Source organism: Pinus tabuliformis, chromosome 4_2 (assembly GCF_031772625.1).
Source record: "Pinus tabuliformis cultivar Carrire ecotype Pingquan chromosome 4_2, CPIR1, whole genome shotgun sequence".
Lineage (NCBI taxonomy): Eukaryota > Viridiplantae > Streptophyta > Pinopsida > Pinales > Pinaceae > Pinus > Pinus tabuliformis.
In genome coordinates this window covers 798,669,921-798,690,420 of record NC_142304.1, presented here as the reverse complement: position 1 = coordinate 798,690,420, position 20,500 = coordinate 798,669,921, and the positions used below count along the sequence as shown (strand labels likewise).

The window sequence follows — 20,500 nt, the reverse complement described above, 5'->3', positions numbered from 1 at the left end:
TGTTCTACATAGACCTCCTCCTTAAGTGAACCATGCAAGACGACAGTCTTGACATCCATTTAGTGTAGATTCCATCCTTGCGAGGCAGCAAGAGCTATAATCGAACGGATGGTGGTGTAGCGAGCAACCGGTGCAAATATCTCATCATAATCTACACCTTCATTTGGGAGAAGCCTCGAGCAACGAATCTAGCCTTGAACTTTTAGGCACTTCCATCAGCTCCATGCTTGATCTTGTAGAGCCATTTCGAGGTGATAATGGATTTGTCCTTGGGTCTAGGGACCACATCCCAGACATCATTCTTCATAATCGACTCACACTCTTCGTTCATAGCATCCTTCCAAACTTGGTGCTTTGCAGCTTCTTCGAATGTGCAAGGCTCAAATTAAATAATGGTGCTCATTGCAGTTAAGTACCCTCCGTACCTATTTGGCTTCTTGCTTTCATGAAATGTCCCCCTAGGTGCAATATATCTGTCGGCATCTTCGAAATTCTTCCTAAGCCATGAGGGTCTCCTTTTTGAGGAGGAGGGCTCATGAGAGGTTGGATCAATTGGATCCATTGGTCCTCAACAACGAGCATCGGCTCATCCTGCGATTCTCCCTGTTTTCCTGAATCTGCTTCTTTGTCCTTCCTTGGAAAAAGAAGGTTACTAATTTTCCCAAGGATAGCATCCTCATCGAAGGTGACATCATAACTTATCTCCACTTCTCTTTGACCAGGCACATAGATTCTATATGCCTCAGAAGTGTCATTGTAACCCACAAATGTCCCTTTCTTCCCAAAAGCATCCAATTTGCTTTTTTTTTCTTTTGGCACATGAAAATATACAAGATTACCATGAGAAACATCAAGTTTCTTACCGGTGAAAACTTCTTCGAAGTTTTGGAGTCCAATGCTTGATGAGGGCATCTATTTTGAACATACACGGTGATGTTTACAGCTTCGGCCCATAAGAACTTCGGAAGGGTTTGATCATGAAGCATGGCACGAGTGGCTTCTAAGATAGAACGGTTTTTCCTTTCAACAACACCATTTTGCTCAGGAGTATATGCGGTAGTAGTCTCCCTCTTAATGCCAGCTTCTCTACAATAATTTTTTAACTCATTTGATTCATATTCGGTTCCATTATCGCCCCTCAATATTTTGATCTTCTTCCCGGTTTGATTTTCGACCAAAGCTTTGAAATAACAAAACCATGAGAATACTTTGTCTTTCTTCTTCAAGAAATATATCCAAGTCTTACGAGAGAAATCATCCATAAAGATAGCATAATATAAATATCCTCCTAATGAGTTCACGGGCATTGCACCAGATAGATCAGAATGAATCAATTGTAATATGTCAGTAGTCTTTCTATCACTTCAGGGGAATGGCCCCATTGTATGCTTTCCTTTGGCACACCCCTGACAAACACCTTCATGTTCTACTTTAAATTCGGGCATACCTGTCACCATCTTCCTTGCATTGAGTAGAGCCTTGTAATGTAGATGAGAAAACCTCCCGTGCCATAGTTCGGATTGGAATGATGTGTCGCAAGACATAGCTCCCAATGGGCTTCCTCCAACTTGATATAGGCTATCAACCTTGAAGCCAAGTGTAAATGCATCTTTGAAATTTTTATTCCACACACGTACTTTCCATCGATGGATGAATGCCACCTTGAATCCTTTGTCCTCCATTGCCGAGATAGATACCAGATCCTTCTTTAGATCAAGTACATATAGTACTTCTTGTAGATGTATGGTGTTACCTTGATTCAATTGAAGAGTAACATTCCCAACTCCCTTCACGGGATAGGTGGCATTGTCTCCAAGGATAATTTCCAAATTTGTATCCTTTTCAATCAGATTTGAAAGAGCTTCCTTATACCCGTTGAAATTCCTTGAGGCACCACTATCAATCAACCAATTTCCCAAAGTGTCGAGAGGAGATGCAGTAGAAAGGGCAAATATAAGAGAGAATTATTTTTGCTTGTTATCAACAACATTATATTCATCATACCTGTTGTTTCTTAATCTCTTGGGAGGGCAACTATTTCCTTGATAAAGAGCGGGAGTATTCCTTTTTCCTTAGTTGTTGAATCCGTCATTCCTTTGATTGTTGTTGCCCCTAAAATTGTTGTTGTTGTGGTTGTCATCATCATGAGGTGTATCCCTTTTATTAGGACACTCCCTAGCATAGTGACCAAACTTGTTGCAAATGAAGCATCTTCCATTTTTGAATCCCGACCTTCCTTGACATTGCTTCTTTGAAGTTACATTGTTCTTCTTTTTAGCATGAGCGGAGAATGCAGTTGGATCATTCCTATTTAAAGGCATATCTAGTTCCATCATCCTTGTTTCTTCTTGACAGCATCTAGTGAGTAATTCTTCAAAACCTGGAATCATGTCGTTCTTAAAAATAGTAGTGTTGAACACATGCCATTCACGAGGGAGTCCTCCAAGGGCAATGAGAGTAAGCTCCCTATCAGCAATAGCTTCTCCAATAGAAAGAAGATCATTTTTTATTTCAGTAATCCTCATGAAGTAGGATTGAATATCTTCATTTTTCCCCTCTTTATATCCTTCAGCTTGTTCCTGAGGAAAAGAATTTGGTTTTCATTGCTAGATTTGAACATGCCAACCAACCTGTCATATATCTCCTTTGATATGTTCAAATCGGAGACGTAAGCAACTAAATGCTTATGAATTGAATCCCTGATGATCTTCTTGGATTTGACTTCACCCTTCTTGTACTTTGTCTTAGCAGCAGCTGGTGCATTTGAAAGAGATTCTGAAATCTTTCCCTGCACATAATCTATAACATCTTGCTCTTCTAATGTCAAATCAAGAGACATCTTACATGCATGATAATCAGACTTAACATGAAGCTTATCATCGGACTTGAAGTAGGATTTGGAGGCCAATGAATCTTGTCTTTGATCAGAGATTTCTCCTCTTAGTGATTGCTCTTTTCACTCTTGCTTGGGCTTTGTCTTCACCTCAGCGCTGATACCATGTTAATTTCAGGATAACAATGGTATGTTCTATGCTTAGAGAAATTTTACTTCAATTTCTTTATAAGCCCAATATCAATATCCAATTTAGCAATCACATCATCATGATAGTAAAATGCAGATAGAACATAACCAATAACAGTAGAAGACAATCCAAGACAAGAAGACACAATATATGGCACCAGCCATGGACAAACCCCACTGTGGGGAAACCCTTGATCAATTCTTCTTATAATTCTTCAAAAGTTCAACAGAGAGAGAGAGTACAATATATAATTTTCACTTGCCCAATCAAAGTGAAATCTGATCAGTCAAACAGCAGCGACAACAAGCTCTAACCAGAAAGTCAACATTGATCAACAGGGCAGAATTCTTCCTCCAATTCAGCTCGGTCAAACCCCAACAACTCGGCCTCCAACAGCAAGTCAAATCAACCCAAAATAGTCCAAAAAAAGTCCAATCAAACCTAGTCAACAAAAGTCAACACAACAGCAAGCCCTAGCACAGTCAACATTGGTCAAACAAAGGTCAAACTACCTCAGATTTTGTGCCCAAAACTGCGCCCTGCCCAAACAAAAATCCTCCACCCAAAACCACACTCAAAACAGGTCAACGTTGGTCAACACAAGTCAAATCAACCTCCTGCAATTTCGGTCAACGTTGGTCAATTGCTAGAACAGAAAACCCTTCCCTTTCTTCGCACGTGTGGAGAGTTGCCTCTGAAATTCGTACCCAATCAATGAAGGAGAGAGAAGATTGTGAGTGAGTGAAGTGTCCAAATGAGGAGGAGGCACCTTGTATTTATATGCAAACGTTGAGGATGAATAGACGTGATTATTGGGCTTCTGAGCCTACATGAGTTTGTTGGCCAACCTTGACAATTTGTCCATAATCAAAATAAATTCATAATTTCATTTGTACATGTCATAATGGGATGATCTTTAGATCAATCCTACCCCTCTCGGAGAGAGGAATCCAATAAAAATATGAGCTGCCCAATGTGAAGTTTGCCCTAGTTTCCAAAATTAACAAAACCTAAGACAAGGTGATAACTAAAGATTGAAAAGTAAAAAAAGAAGAAAGCACAAAACAAAACAAATCCAAAAATCAAATGTTGAGTTTGAGATCCCAAGCTCATATGGAATGTTCAATAGTCAACCCTTATCTACCATGCTAATGGATTCTCACCCATGCATTCGAGGCATAGAACAATATCAATTTTTCTTGTCCAAGATTGCAGGGATAATGTGAATGCAAAAGTATTTAGGTTCCCTATGCATGTAGCATACCATTCAATGTTCTTTGCTCAACCTATTAGCAAGAAATGGTACAAACCATCCACAATCCCTCTAAACGATATATGAGCCCCAGTTATGACAAAAATATGGCACTTGAGAAGGAAAGAGCCAAAATCCATAATGATCTAGGACAATTCACAAATGATTGGACCGAATACAAGGCATCCACTATAACTAATGGTTGGACAAATGTGGAAGTCGAGCCATTAATAAATATTCTTGATATGTCTGCTAATGGTGTGATCTTCCCTTTTACCCATGACTAATTGAATCATCACAAGTCTGGTATTAATATTGTAGAACCCTTAATTAAAACCATTCAAGAGATTGGCTCATACAATGTCATTCAAGTAATTATTGATAATGTCGCTAATTGTAAGGCAGCTATGGGATGAATTTTCCCATTGGAACCCAACTACGCCAAAAGAAGCCCACCTTGCCCCAAAAGAGAATCCAAATTGTTAAAGGAAAATTATTATTTATCGATTTACTACTTTCATTAAATGATGGGACTCAATCTATATTTAGGCAAGCAATCATCAAGTCATGTTAATATATTAATTTACTTAAATTTATTATGGCTCAAGTTCACGTCGTCCTCTCCAAATAAAGGGTCACCTTGACTCAAAAGGCACCCCTTGCCTCCACCAAATTATATAAATTAGAGGCCTTGGAGACTCATTATCACACACAATCACAATGCATTTTTTGGAGAGGAAGAGTCTGAGTTAGTCGCAGGCTTTATCAGACCTAGTAGAAGTAAAGGAAGGAGGATTTTTGGTATCTCTTGTCTATGATCTGAAAGGTTGAATCAAGGAGGAGTCTAGCCGAGCTAGCAAGAACGATTTTGAGCACAAGTTTGAGAAGATCGCAGGCCAAGTTTAAGGAGATAAGTTCTGTGCAAGATTGATGAGGAAACTCTCTGATTGGTAGGCTGAATTTGTCTGTGTATGATCAAGGTTGTGATTGAAGGCAACTCTGGACCGAATCTATGCATGTTTTTGAAGTATATCTCTGCTAAACAAGCCGAAATATTTCTATCTCCCAAAAGGAGGGTCGAGCCCTAATCAGGAGCTGATTTAAGGGCACATTATGGTGTCAAATTCTGTGATGAGGCTGCAAACTATTGGAAGACGAGACACCTTGAATAAGGCAATTCTTGGTATGCCAAGAGGTCTGGGAGATAGTTGAAGCCAGACCACATTCCCTGAGGATCCAACGCAGTTATTTGAGGATTGAAGGCCAAGTATAGGGTTGTATAGGTGCCCTAACCAGGGCCAAATTACCTCGAGGATAAACCTCAAATCTGAGCCCTAATTATGTACAGATCCAAGTTTGAATAGGTGTCAAGATATCTAGTTGATCAGTGTTGGAATGAGATCTCATGGGTAAAGGATCAGCTCAGTGTTTGGAGAAGTTTGTAGCCACATTAGGAGCAAATCTGTATGCCCTGGCCCCTAATCAGAGGGCCATGACATCAGAACTTTTGTGCATAGTGTAGGGCAGAATTGATGTACTATAATGAGGTATGTATGATGTCTCTTATATTGATGTTATTTTAAGGCCTTTATGAGCTTGGACAGAGTTCAATCTACAGTTTTTAGAGGGTTGGTCTGGTGAGTCATAGAACTATGATTTATCTTCATTGGACATAGATGAGTGGCTATGATACTTGTTCTTCTGGACAGAAGATCTATGACAGATTCTTGATCTTATGTCAGAGATGGTTGGGCTTTGGTTTTTGTTCTTGTGACAGTGAGTTATAACAGTGATACTTGTACCTATGGCAGTGACACTTGATGTATGTGTATGGTTGTGATGAATGGCAGTGTTCTTATGACTAAGTTGTATGGAAATGTCCATCTATACAAAACTCTTATGACAGTGACAGTGATGTATGCAATACTCATGACAGTGATGTATGCAGTGCTCTTGTGACAGTGATATGGAAGCTTGTGCATGCCTCTTCGATATGCTTGTCTGTTGCCATCTCATGAGGATCTAGTATGATCTAGGATTGGCCCTAAGTGGCCTTATGTAATTGATGATGAAAGACTTATGTCTCATGATATTTGTACATTGTATCTTAGCTGAATATTTGATGAATATCTAAGAAGAAGGATTTGGTTGGGTTTTCCCCCTTGTGGGGTTTTGCCCCGGTCTCTGACCTAAATCCTGGTGCCTCTATTGTGTATGTTTTTCTTCTGTTTTTCTGCTGCATTGTTGATGATTATTGTTCTCTACATAATTGCTAATGATGATATGACATTATGGGGTGAATGTAATGTGAAAATATTGAAAAAGTTTAAAAATGCAATTATCTACAGCAGAGAACAATATGGCCGTAAAAATTAACACATAGAGGATATGTACCCTAACATATTTCCATCTGTGTTTGGCCCACACATTGAACCTCTTAATGCATGATATTATTAAATTGAAGTAGCATGATTATAAATGGCTTGATGCATTGTACAAGAAATAGAAAAGAATGATAAAATTATTACCAATCATAGTCATCCCTACTACATTTTCCACAATCACTCGAGCTACTTAAGAAACACCAAATTTGCATGCCCACTACATTTTCCGCAATCACTCTAATTGGAGCTATTGAAGATTGCAAAGACCAAATTTGCTAGCTAATACCTCACCTTCAAGAGCCTTTCGAAGGTAAGAGAGACATTGGCCAATATTGTCTGAAGTGATTTAATGCACCGTTTGAAAGACAAGGCAGCATCCACATCTAATAGACATTAATTTCAACAAGTAGAGGGCACTATTCCTAATGGTCAATTTTGGACAAAATTAAGTATATTTTGCAATTTGCTTGGCCGATTTATAATATGATTTGATTTGCAAATATAAATCAGTAGACATTTACAGAGGTCTATGATCAAATGGACAGCATGTTATGCCAAATCAAAGAGAATGTTGGGTTGACATTGTTGAGTTGGGAGATGCAATATTATATGATCATATTCATAAACATGTAGTTAAAAGGTGGGATACTTGAATGTTCCACCTTATGCCTTGGCATATTTCCTTACACCCAAATAATATTTTCCATTTTGGTTGGCCCATAAAACACGTGGGTGGGATTAGGAGAATACCATAAACAAATCTAGACCTACAAAGTGTGTATATGCTTGCATTAGACGAGTTAATCACTGACTCAGATGAGTGTGCTCAAGTACAAAGCAAATTGAGCAAGTACATCAATGAACATGGAGTTTTTGCTATTCTGCATGCAACTAAAGATGGAGATGGGTGATATCCTATTGAATGGGGGAATGTGTATGGAGCCTCAATCACACATTTACAAAAACTGGCAATGAAGGTGCTTTCACAAGTTGTTAACACTTTTGCCACAAACATAATGCTTGGTTTATGTGCATTATATCTAGAGGTTGTTGTCCAATTATTGTGAGGTGGTAAAGTATGATATAACATATGTGACTGGGGCCACAAATTCAAGGAAGGCTAATTTAGAGGATGTATCCATAGTTTTAGAGTAGTCAAAGATTGAACTTATGGGTGATCATGATGGGACTCGTGATAGAGCTCATGCAACAAAGATGTCACTCCCATCCACTACCAAGTTTCTAGATGTCACAGCTTTGTCATCAGTTTCACAACCTACAACGTTGCTTGGGGGTTGTGTAGCTCATGATGATGTTCTACAATCACTTCCCCCTACTCTTACTCCCCTTATTCACCAAAAAATATTATGAGTTTCATCTAGCAAGAGGAAAGCTTAGTAGATAGTAGATTTATTTGCCATCTTTAATTTAGAACCTTTCTAGAACTTGGAGTACTTTGTCATTATAATGCCCTATTTTGTAAACATTATATAGCAATTTAAGTTTGAACTTTGAACTAATGGCTGCATATTACAACTCTTTAGTCATGAATATGATGCACTATTTCATTTCATGGTTGCAGTTATCCACTGCAGTTTGTTAATGACAACGATTATCTTTTGAAACTTGAAGGTTGATATGAAGGTTGATGTTACGATTGATCATTTCATGGCAATGTTAAAATTTATCATTTCTATATGATTGATGTTATATGTTTACTAAATTGTTGATACTTTAATGATCATCATTAATTCAATGCTCACATCTATGTTGTCATGTTTTCTGTAACTAATTCGACATTTTCGATTGATTTTGTATTATATATATATATATATATATCTATATATATATATATATATAACATTCTTGATATGCTCTACTCTTGGAAGCTTTCAAAAATTGGCACTTCCTGCTCCCACTTCACTTTCACTCCAACAACATAGGTTTCATGACATCATTCATGTTTGCAATAGCAAATATGCTTCAAACCATAAATGTTATGTTTTTATATCATATATCAATATGTTCATTGAGAAATTTTTTGCTCATCACTTATGTTTTTATATATTTAAACTTTTACTTTTTTAAGATTTCAAAGACTAGGTCACCTAAGAGAGGGACACCAACATCCCTTCGGATGTTCCAAAAACTTGCAAGGTGTCTCCACACACCCCCAAGATGTGTGCCCCTATTCTGACATCCCAAGATCTTGGCAGAACATGGATGAACATTTACAAATTTTATGTTTCACGGAGTAAAACATTATAAGGTATTATTTTACTTTTATCAGCAAGTATGATCTATGTTTTAAAACTAGGTCATTCTAACTCAAAATCGGGTTGGTTGACCAAGCCATACCCCTGCCCGGACCGAATAGGACAATTATCAGGTTCGACGATCGGTCTGTTACCGAACCGACTAAGTTGGTCATCGATTTGGCCGGTTCGATAACGAACCAACCGGACCGACCAAGCCCGACTTAAACCTGTTGGTCTCCATGACGGGAAAAAACCGCAGGTTGGGCAGACATGAAATGACATTCTTTTTTGTTTAAATTATTTCCTAACCCCTCTCCCACGCCTATAAAGGTGGCCCAACCCCCTCATATTTCCTCACAACTATCTCATTACATTTGTGTGAGCATTTGTGAGGAGTTTGTGAGCAATTGGAGTTGGTTTTTGGAGCAACATTGAGGAGGTTCTTGGGCAATCTTTGGAGCAGCATTGAGGAGGTTCTTGGGCGATCTTTGGAGCAACATTGAGGAGTTGTTTTTTGGAGCAGCATTTGCCATTGAGGGGTTGGTTTTTGGAGCAGCGTTGGTTATGTGTTTTTGTTTTGATCTCTTTATATTACATGTATTGGACAGTGCACTGGGTGCCATTTTGATATAACAGATATATTCATGAGCATACTTTGATCATATGTTGTTTTCTTTATATTATTCTAATGCTTTGAGTTTGGAAACATGAATGAAAATCTTTAAAAATATCTTTTTTCATTCAAAAATAAATATTTAATGTACTTTTTACAAAGACCAAGTCATTTAAATCAACTAGTCCAAGTCGAAGTCTAAGTCAATATCGAGTCGAAGTTGACCCTCGACCAATTCTGAGTCGGAGTCCAAGTTTAAAAACAATGGATATGATATATTCAAATTTTAGCTTGCAAATTTCATTCTTCAAATCAAGAAAATTAACTTAGGTTGCAATATACCAACCAACAGGGAGACTACTAGAGGTGTAAACAATAAGCCCAAATGCTAATGTTGAATATATTAAGTTATGTGACCACAGTATTGTTGATTTTCTAGTGTAGACAAGACGAGCAATTTTCTTCCAGATAATTGCTTCCAATGATACCATTCAACTTCTAATCATTAAGTAATTACACTTAAGAAAATTTCAACCATTAAATTCTTTAGAGCATAGATCATAATGAAACAACGAAACAAAAGACACCAAAATTTCTTGGCACAAAACCCCACAAGGGGGAAAACCTAGTAATCTTTCCTTATGAGGGAATGTCCAATTTGTACATTAGTCAAAATAGCATATATTTGACAAGATTCTTTATCAAGACATATAGACAAATTGACTAGCAAGATGACCTCACAAGTGCCAAGCCAACCCTCCAAGATCCAATACAAAGTTCTCTTCAATTAAGACAACCAACAAGATGTCAAATATTGCTCTTCCACGTGTCCATAACAAGTCCTTCTTGAACAACTTTGTTAAGGTCAACAATGAGGTCTAAGTATTAACCTCCATCTTCCATGGAAGCTCACAATCATCCCTATCATATCCACAGTCATTATATTGGGATCATTCCACTATTATATTAGAAGAAGGCTTGGACCATAAACCTCAAACATGGATTGTCACCAGAGTCTCAAATCAACATCACAGTCTAGACTCGAATCAACACCATAAATCGGATCATAGGTTCGAATCATCATCACAAATTAAGCTCGGTACCACATAGATAACTCATTCTTTCACACAGAATTATGCCACAAAAAACTCACTCTTCATCACAGAAATACATGCCTCAAAAATTTGGGTTTGTGCCTCAAAAGTTGCCACAGGAACCTCACTCTTTTTTCCTTAGAAGTTGCCATAGAAAACTCAACTTTATTTATAGACTTAAGTTCCTCAAAAACTCGATTATGCTATAGAAATATGCTTTCATTTTTTGGCCTCAAAATATTCTTCTTCTTTGCATAGAACGGAGAGAGATGAGATGATTCAAAGTGCCTTTTGGTGGAGTGATCACATATATATAGTCTCCAAGGGGGGTCGAATCGATTCCTCCAAGGAGCTAGGTTGACTTGATCTAGGAGGGTCAACATGGGCACTTGTGGGGTAAATATAAATTCAAGTTTTCTCTTTTGATTTTATTGATGAAAATACCAACCAAAGCTACATTTTCTCAACACTCCCTCTCTTAGCTAGGGTGTTACTTTTCATTCTCTCTCAAGATCAAACTCCCCGACCAACCCATTGGTCTCTTGGTAATGACCTAAGGGAGAGATCACAAAAATCAAATGTATAAGTCTCATCATAAGGAAAGGTCAATAGCATCAAGCTCATCCCACAAGCCAAAACCAATGGCATCAAGGCCAGAACCCAACTGACCATAGGATCAATCAATATTGTTCATGAGGCCAAACTCTCCAACCATATAAAATGGTTTCTCAATCAAGCACATGACCCAAGAGAGTAATCAAAATCAATCTCTCTAACCATCTTACTAGTCTCGCAATCAAACACCGTGACTCAAAGGAGTAATCAAGATCAAACTCTCTGACCATACCAATGGTCTCCCAATCAAACCCAATGACCTAGGAGAGTACATAAGGTCCATCTCTCCCACCATAAACAAGGTCTCTCGGTCCATGACCCAAGGGAAGAATCCCTATCTTAATATCAAGCTCCCTAACTATAAAGTCTCTAAGTCCATGACCCAAGGGAGGAATCCCTATCTCGATGTCAAAAGAGTCAATCTCCCTGACCATATGGTCTCTTAGTCAAATAGAATGACCTAATGGAGAGAGAACTCAACCAATGTCACCAACCAAACCCAATGGTCTCTCAATCAAACACAATGACCTAAGGGATCACTCCAAGCCTCAGAACCAACCTCCCCAACCATAATGGTTTCTTAGTCAAACTCAATGACCCAAGGGAGTAAACAGAACAATCTTCCCAACCATAAACCATGGTTTCTCAACCAAGCCTAAGGAAGATTCATGATGCTATACAATCAATGCTCTCTCTCTCCAAGAAGAATTCTCAACCACTCTGAGCTTATCACAGCAGCAAGCAAACTTCATCTAGGACAATGGCTTAGTCAAAACATTAACAACATGCTCATCAATAAAAATGTATTTGAGCCTCACAACTCCTCAGATGACAACATCCCGAATATAGGGATACTTGATCTCAATGTGCTTCGACCTGTCATGAAAAACAAGATTCTCATAAAGCTTCACATCGCTTTGATTGTCACAATATATCACGGTCGATTCTAGCACCTGATCAGACAATCCAGCAAACAACAACACGTTGAATAACCAGCTATATACTCAGTTTCAACCGTGCAACAAAGGTCTACATTCATGATATCATAGCAGAGCCCAGACTAAAACAACATCCAAAAGTGCTCTTTATATTTTTTGTGCATTCAACCCAATCAAAATCTGCAAATCCATGCAACAAACAGTTCAGCACACCAATAAGTTGATGGTACCAAGTCAGAATCAAAGTATCGCGGCTTCTTCAAATTTGTCATCATGGGAGTGTCCATGGACTCACAATTCACCATGCCAAACACTTAAAGGATTTCAACACCAATCTTTTGTCACACTTATAATTCCAAGTAGTCATGCATTAGACCAAGATCCTTCAATCAGCTCCCTCTTACACTGGACAAAGAGGTCCTCAACCCTAATCAAAAATCAAAATCACGGGTTCATCTAGATTAGCATCACTCTTTGTAGAACCAAATAGCCATCGAGAATATCATGCACAAGGTGTCTGACTTCATAGTCTTATCCCTCTTCTTGAGGTAATCCTTCGCTTTGTACTTCTAGCAATCTTCATCATGGAAGTCGCAATCGACTTCTTTTCAACATCAAAACAAGCTTCAATCTGGCTTATTTGGTTGCTGCCTCTGAGTCCAAAGCTCATCCAACACGATATCTCTCAACTCGAGTCTTCTTGTCACAAGCTTTACTTTGTTCTTCCAATATATCGCCACAGCCTTAGCGGCCTTCATTATGTACCTGCAATCCTCACTAGGAGGCCATGGAAGAACAAATACAACCAAGCAAGATATGCAAAGACAAGAGACTAATAGTAAAAATAACAACAATGGTAATAATCAAGAAAGAGATATAACATACTTATCTCTTGAGAACATGTCAGCTCCCTCTTGATCTTAGCCTTCTACCATCCAACTTGTAAATCAACCATGTCCACATCATGATTATGATGTCATTCCTTCCTTGCAAGAGTTAGGGTTTCTATTTTAGCGAAAGCAATCAATCCTAGGGTTTTGTCCATAACCCCGAAGGCTTTCTTATCCAAACCTTGTTACAAGCTAGGGTTTACAAACACTAGATCTTCAAGCAATGATGATATGATCCTTGATCTAATCAAATCAAGAAACCCTTCCTTCATAAAATCATTGTAACAACGGCAACATCTGCTTCTTAAAAAAACTTGCAATAAATTTCATCATCCAGGTCTTGGCCTTATACTCAAACATTCATGCAAACATTTAATATGTCATTAGCCATTTATGAATTTATCAAGAGACTTTGGCTTTCATGGCTTGAAGAGGGACATACACAAGTGACATTTTAGCATATTTTTCAAAGAAGGTAAATAAAATGACCTTGATTTCAATGATATATCAGGATCTTAACGAACAACTCGGCATCTTCCAAGCCTTGTTCAATACTTGAGACTTCAAGGTAATGTCCTACCGTTATACAACTTTCCAATGCATAAGTCACATGATTCCTTTCATTTTAGTAATCATGTATTTAAGCATAATCTAGTCCCTCAATCAAGTAGACTTTGCTCCAATTGCACTTCAATCTTGAAGAGGCACTCGGCCTCCTTTTTCGTTTCATCAAAAGGTGTTATCACAGTGAGACAGATCATCTATCAATCATATAATATTGTTCTCCAAATATCCTATGAGAAATCTTACTTATTTTCAGACACGAGGGATGCACATGCTTGATACTTTTCTCACAACTCAAATCAAAGTGATGTCATTTCTTCTTGTTATATCAAGACCATTTTTCATGTCATATACAAGCAATGTGTCCTTGAAGATCATGCATCACAAATGAAGATACTTCATCAAGTTCAACACGTGATTGTAATCTTTGTAGTTTTAACTTCAAACTTCACTACTTTACACACAGACTTATTGAAATCAGCCCATATCATGTTTGAATGTATCATACCACTCATTATTATATGTAAGCACAATTTCCCTTCATATAATGCATGTAATTTTATAAGGTATTGACACAATCTTTAGGTTGAGGCATATTAGTTCCAAAGAATATTATAATGCAAGACTCAGACCCATATTTCATCCTATCTGACAGAGCTCCTCTAATGGTGACAAGGGATCGAATATTCCAAACAAGGGTTATTCATACTTCACATCCAAAAAGTTTAGGGAGGTATTAACCTTCAAATTAGCTTTCAGGTATCTATCATTGTAGTGTAAATTTTTCAAGCTAGGAGCTAAACAATATTCTTTAGTTTTGATAATTTGATAATGCTTCTTGGAATTGAAACATGCTCAATGCCTTCCCGAACTTTTGTGTACTTCTAATAATCAGTGTCATCACAAAACTTTTAAGAATGTAGCCAATAGAAACGTAAACAGATACATACCTTGACTTCAAGGAGGATTTCAGACTTCCTTTTGACTGCACTTTTTCGAAATAGTATAACCTCAGCTTCTTAACAAGCTATTGTTTGAGACTTTAACTAAAGAACTTTGATATTTTCCACGTGAGATTCAACCTTCAAGACCCGTATTAGCTAAGGCAACTTTGGCCCTCTAATCTAACTCTCTTAGGCCCTCGATCCTTTAAGATTTTCAACCCCCCTCTGTAACATAATTCTCAAATTTTTCAGGCCTCCTTTTAAGTTTTTAATATGAGGACGAAATAGAGTTGGATGTTCAAATAACTTCATAAGATAATCTTCCACTGTACCAAATAAACTCATCCATTATCTCGGGATTCTTACTTTAATGCAAGAGCAGAGATTAACCTTTGTGAAATGCTCCTCAGTCCTCTTCCAAATATGAAGACAATGTTTTAGTATAAGATTCGTTCTTCTTCTTCTTGCAAATGAGAACTCCTTTCCACAACAAACAATCAAGAACCTTCAACATAGAAGTCAAGGTTTGACCTTGAACTTATCATGGTAACCAATCTTGATGTAATGAATGATCTTAACCCTTGATCTCCTTGCAAACTGTGATATAGAATTTTGACCTTCCACAAAAAAGTATTTTGTTCTGTTGCAAATTAAGCTAAGACTTTTTCAGACTTAGGCCTACTTAGGGCTTGCTCAAAAGGTGATCTTAGTGCTCCTTTCTTCACCATAGCTCTGATACCATGTTGATTTACTAGTGTAGACAAGACTAGAACAATTTTCTTCCAAATAACTACTTCCAATGACACAATTCAACTTCTAATCATTAAGCAGTTACACTTAAGAAAATCCCAACCATTAAATTCTTTAGAGCAGTAGAGATCATAACGAAACAAGAGACACCAAAATTTCTTGGGACAAAACCCCACAAGGGGGAAAACCTGGTAACCTTTCCTTATGAGAGAATGACCAATTCAATCCAATTTGTACATCAGTCAAAATAGCATATCTTTGACAAGATTCTTTATCAAGACATATAGACAAATACTAACCAACAAGATGACCTCCCACAAGTGCCAAGCCAACCCTCCAAGATCAAATACAAAGTTCCCTTAAATTAAAACAACCAACAAGATGTCAAATCCTGCTCTTCCACATGTCCATAACAAGTCCTTTTTAATAGATCTGCTAAGGTCAACAATGACGTCTAAGTCTTGACTTCCATCTTACATGGAAGCTCACAATCATCCTTGTCATACCCACTGTCATGATATTGGAATCATTCCATTATTATATCAAAAGAAGGCTCAAACCATAAACCTCAGACATGGATTGTCACCACAGGCTTGGATCAGCATCATAGACTAGAGACTCGGATCAACGCATATCTCGGATCACAGGTTCGGATCATCATCATAGATTAAGCTCATTACTACATAGAAAACTCTTTCTTACTCACAAGATTATGCCACATAAAACTCACTCTTCATCACAGAAAGATATGCCTCGAAAACTCGAGTTTGTGCCTCAAAAGCTGCCATGGGAACCTCACTCTTTTTCCTCATAAGTTGCCAAGATAAGGCACAACTCGTAGGAACTGAGATCCGTAAAGAAGATCTACTTGATGAGAGAGCTAGGCATCTCTAGCCCTATAATTGAAAGAAAGTAGAGAGGGATCGTCCCCCCCCCCCCCAAGTTCCTATAGAGACAATGATAGCATCCTCTAATCTCATAAGGGGCACCAAAAAAGGAGATGCATCTCTACCTCCAACTTATGTAGCTGGCACATCTAGCAGATCCTCTCAGACAGTGATATATCGTGGTCTATCTCTATTTGGAATCTATGACAATCGACCCACAATTGTCCCAAAGGGATCCTAAGCAAGTGCATCTAATGCATGCTTGTATAAGTTGGGCAGATAATGATGCCATCCCACAACTCCAAAAAGTGTTTAAGGTAGTAGGACATCTTTAAGCCCAGGCTCGTAGGAGGTGAGGTCCAAGTGACTTTAATGAATAATTTGAAAATGACCTCTATGATAATTTGATTCAACAAGATATGGTATGGTGCATCAAGAGAAAATTTGAGCAAGGGAAGGCACTTTGGGGAATTAGTCATCGACTAGAGAAGGTAAGATGCCTCTAAAAAACCAACCTCGTGCACAACCTGAGAGGGGATCCAAAGCAAGAGCCTCTAAGGAACAAACTACAGGATAGGGATACCTCTCTTTCCTAGTGGCAGAGTCTCTTAGAGATCTGACTCAATGAAGTAAAGAGAACAAGCGAAAAATGACCTCAAGGCAAAATGGGTTGACACCAAACTCTACTGAAATAATGGATTGCAAAGTCATCCACTTGCAACAAATGATGCGCCTAAGAAGCACAGTTTGGACTCTCTCCATCCTTGCCCAATCTATATCTCATAGGGTCGGCCCCCAAATCTCAAAGCCATAAAGTCTTTAAGAACTATGGGTTTGATAATCGCCTCCATGAGGTAGAGTTTTGACAAGATGTCCTAAAACAAACTCTAGAAGCACTACCTCTCAATGAGGGCCAGGGAAACATACCCTTCACAGAGTCAAGGTTGGAGGGTCAGCCACATACCAATGGAAAGTACATATTCCACCAAAGCTGCCCAAGACTTGCACCTAGCCCCAACCACAAACACAAGTGCAACCATGTCGTTGGGAACACTTGAACCCTAGTGGGGGAACAACAACACCTGACTTCACCAACCACTTAAGCCCCTATTGACTTTTTCTATTTTCACATTACAGCCCTCAAGTTTTTCTACTTTATTAGCATTACCCATACAAATGTGAGACATCTCTTCACCAATGGCTATAAAGTACACCTCGCCCATCTCAATGCAATAATTTCATACTTAAAATTTTAGTTACGTGGGTATTTCTGCTCGTGCCAAGTGGCACTATAATAACTTTGGACAAATATGGAAACTAGATCAGTTTCAAACTTTCAAGTTAGATGTTCTGGCCTTAATGCCATCGAAGCACAATCTGAATACTTTTACATCCCTCACATTACAAAACCACTATAATGAATGTATTATTCTTGTCAAGCTCCCCTAGTTACAACACCAAGGGATAGCTCAGTTGGCTCAACACTTTCCACTAAGGCATAATGCCCAGGGAAGTCAAGGGATCCATTCCCACTGAATCCTACAGGGTTACTATCCATTGTTACAGCAGGTGGTTAATACCATCCTCCACGAAGGAACCTGGGGAGGAGAAAGAATTCCATGGGGTGCTGGCAAGGTACCAGCAACCTCACTCTGATTGCTCAAGTGCAGGGCAGTGAGGGGAATTATTTCTCCAGAAAACTGGGACAAAATAAAATAAATAATTTCCCTTGTTAGGATTAAAATCTGAGGTCTTAAGACATTAATCCAAATTCAGCATAATAAAATCCTAACACCTTTATTTTGGTCCTGCCTTCACCCTCCTGTTAAAACTCCAAATAATATTAACAAAATGGCATAAATGGAAATCATAGGAATATTGGGGAAGGTACCATTGTAGCATAAGCGATAGCCTGTTGCAGATTCTCGGACTCCCTTGATCTTTTCTCTGTAGGTCCAGAGTGGAGGCCAGCCCAGACACACAACTTGCTGGACCATAAGTGCCAGAACAGTTGGCCTCGCAGCCCCTCATATGGACCTAAGAACAAAAAGATTCCTTTGTTGGCTCCAGCAACCTCAGAAGCTAGAAGCCACCAAATAAGGATAATTTAATTACAGATGGGAGGTTGATTCACCATAGCCCAAATCACTAATCATGGGACGGGGAGGGCTGCACAATGATAAGCACAAGCCTCCAATCACTGCCCTGGCACCGGCAGCTGCATAGTCTTCTGCTTGTTTGATCATGTTGTTAACTTTTGTGTGATATTACTTGCCATACAGCAATTTTGGATTTTGGGAACTTGGGTATTTCTGCTTGTACCAAATGGCACTATTATAATTTTGTCTCATATTTTATTGTTATACCAGTTTTAAGTTATATGTTGTAACTTTTAATGCCATCAAGGCTAGTGTTGGTGATGGGCTGCCCCCGCAGACCTAAAAATGCATAGTTTAAAGAAGCATTTCCTACACAGAAATAGATAAATAATGAAATTGCAAACTCTGCAAACTAACTAGAACAATATATAAAGACTACACTTCACTTGTGCTACTAAACCGCTGAACAGAAACTTATTTCACGTAGTTTCCACCTAGCAGCCAAAATGCGGTAGCTTGAGACTAATAAAAGCTTCATATTCGGCGAAATCCCCAGTCAAAAACTCATAGTTCACTACCGCCACCAATCCACTGTACTGAAACTTCTCTTTGCAGAAGCGGTAACCAGTAAGGCTTTAGGTAAATAAAACTATGTTAGTTCCGCAAACTACCCAGAACCTGATAATAAAGTTAAAGCCCTTTTTCTTCACTTCTGCTACTAAAGCACTGTGCTAAATCCAATACTTAGATTGTTAGGGTTAAATTTAGGGTTTCGAGCCCAATAAAGCTGCAATTTCGAGAAACTACTCGGCACCAGAAAACTGCCGGTTTTACTCCATTTTCGCTAGTAAACCTAGCCCGGACTGAGAACAAACTTGAAGGCGAAAGTTCTCGCCAAAAGAAATAAAAAATTGTGCAATTTGCATTCATGGCAGCTTCGTGTTTTTGAAACCCGAGAACAAAAGAAACAATTGACATAACTGATAACATTTCACATTTGATAAAATTCGCTTCTTATTGCCAAGACACCGCCGTTTCCTTCCTAGAAACCACTGGAACGCATTTTATAACCAGAATGAACGGAAAAGCCTCCCTGAAAAAGACAAAGATCGAAGGCACTTACAAGTCGAGCCTTGCGCTGCGAGCTGCCGAGCTTTGGAGCGTCTCTGAGAACAGTATTCATGGCGGTTTTCCTGTGGCCCATTCATCCGACTGTCAAGAAAATGAAAAAGAGGCCCGAGTTTTAGTAAAATAAAGTTTACGGGGAGAGGGAAAAACTTTCAACCCAAATTTAGAGGGAATTAAAAGGAAGCACTGGGCGAGAAAAATATTGTATGAATTTTTAAAAAGTAATGAAAATTTACTTAAAATTTAAAATAAAATAACATCGTAGAAAAATAATGGACATGTGTTTTTTATGGTTTGAGTTTGGGAGGTCTTTGTTTCTGATACAGTAGTGTTAGAGGATGTTATTTTTGGTTAACATACAGTTAACTGATCATCGGTTAGAGTTGAGCATGGGTTAGATGGTTCTGTCGTAAATAATGTTTTATAGTTTAAAAGTGTTAATTGAGTTTAGTTTATAGTTTAAAAGTGTTAATTGAAATAGAGGACTTAGTGTTATGTCTTTCTCATTTTAATTTTATTAAAATTTATTAATAAATTTAAAGAAGATTAAAAGTTTTTTATTTATTTTTTATGATTTAATTTTCAATTTAGTATAAATTATTTTTAAAAAGTTTATTAATATAAATATTGTGTTTTTTTTTAAAAGATATCTCTAACTACTTTGAAATCTGTTTCAAATGTTTAATTAATGGGATAAAGTAATATTATAATTTAAAATTAATATCACATTGATAGTGAGAGTTTAATTTTCCAAAATCTAAAGTTTAGCTATTTTTTTGTTAATTTCATAATAAAACGATAAGGCTTTGAATTCTCCAACATTACTTGTTCACTTTCCCAAATAAACATTTGCAAATTAATAAATAAGTTATGAAGGGAAATTAAAATAAAGCAAAAGATGCGGACAAGCTTTCTAAGGAAGGTTTGCAGCAGAATCTGGGAGTCTGGAAAATAGTTGAAGATCGTCAGGGACAGATTCATACATCAGATCAGCCGCCCCATGCATACCAACAATGACATGTTTTGTTACTTTTCTTTTTCAGTTATAGTTTTACTCAGAC

General features: G+C 37.9%; 1 protein-coding gene across 1 annotated transcript in view; it reads right to left on the bottom strand.

Moving 5' to 3' along the window:
* LOC149172074 (E3 ubiquitin-protein ligase HOS1-like) overlaps positions 1-19,623 on the bottom strand; it is a 184,813-nt gene extending 165,190 nt beyond the window's left edge. The window contains exon 1 of the mRNA XM_089424193.1: positions 19,435-19,623. Coding sequence (XP_089280319.1) covers positions 19,435-19,515 — 81 coding nt within the window. The 5' untranslated portion in view covers positions 19,516-19,623. The remainder of the gene's footprint in view (positions 1-19,434) is intronic.
* Positions 19,624-20,500: the final 877 nt, after the last annotated feature.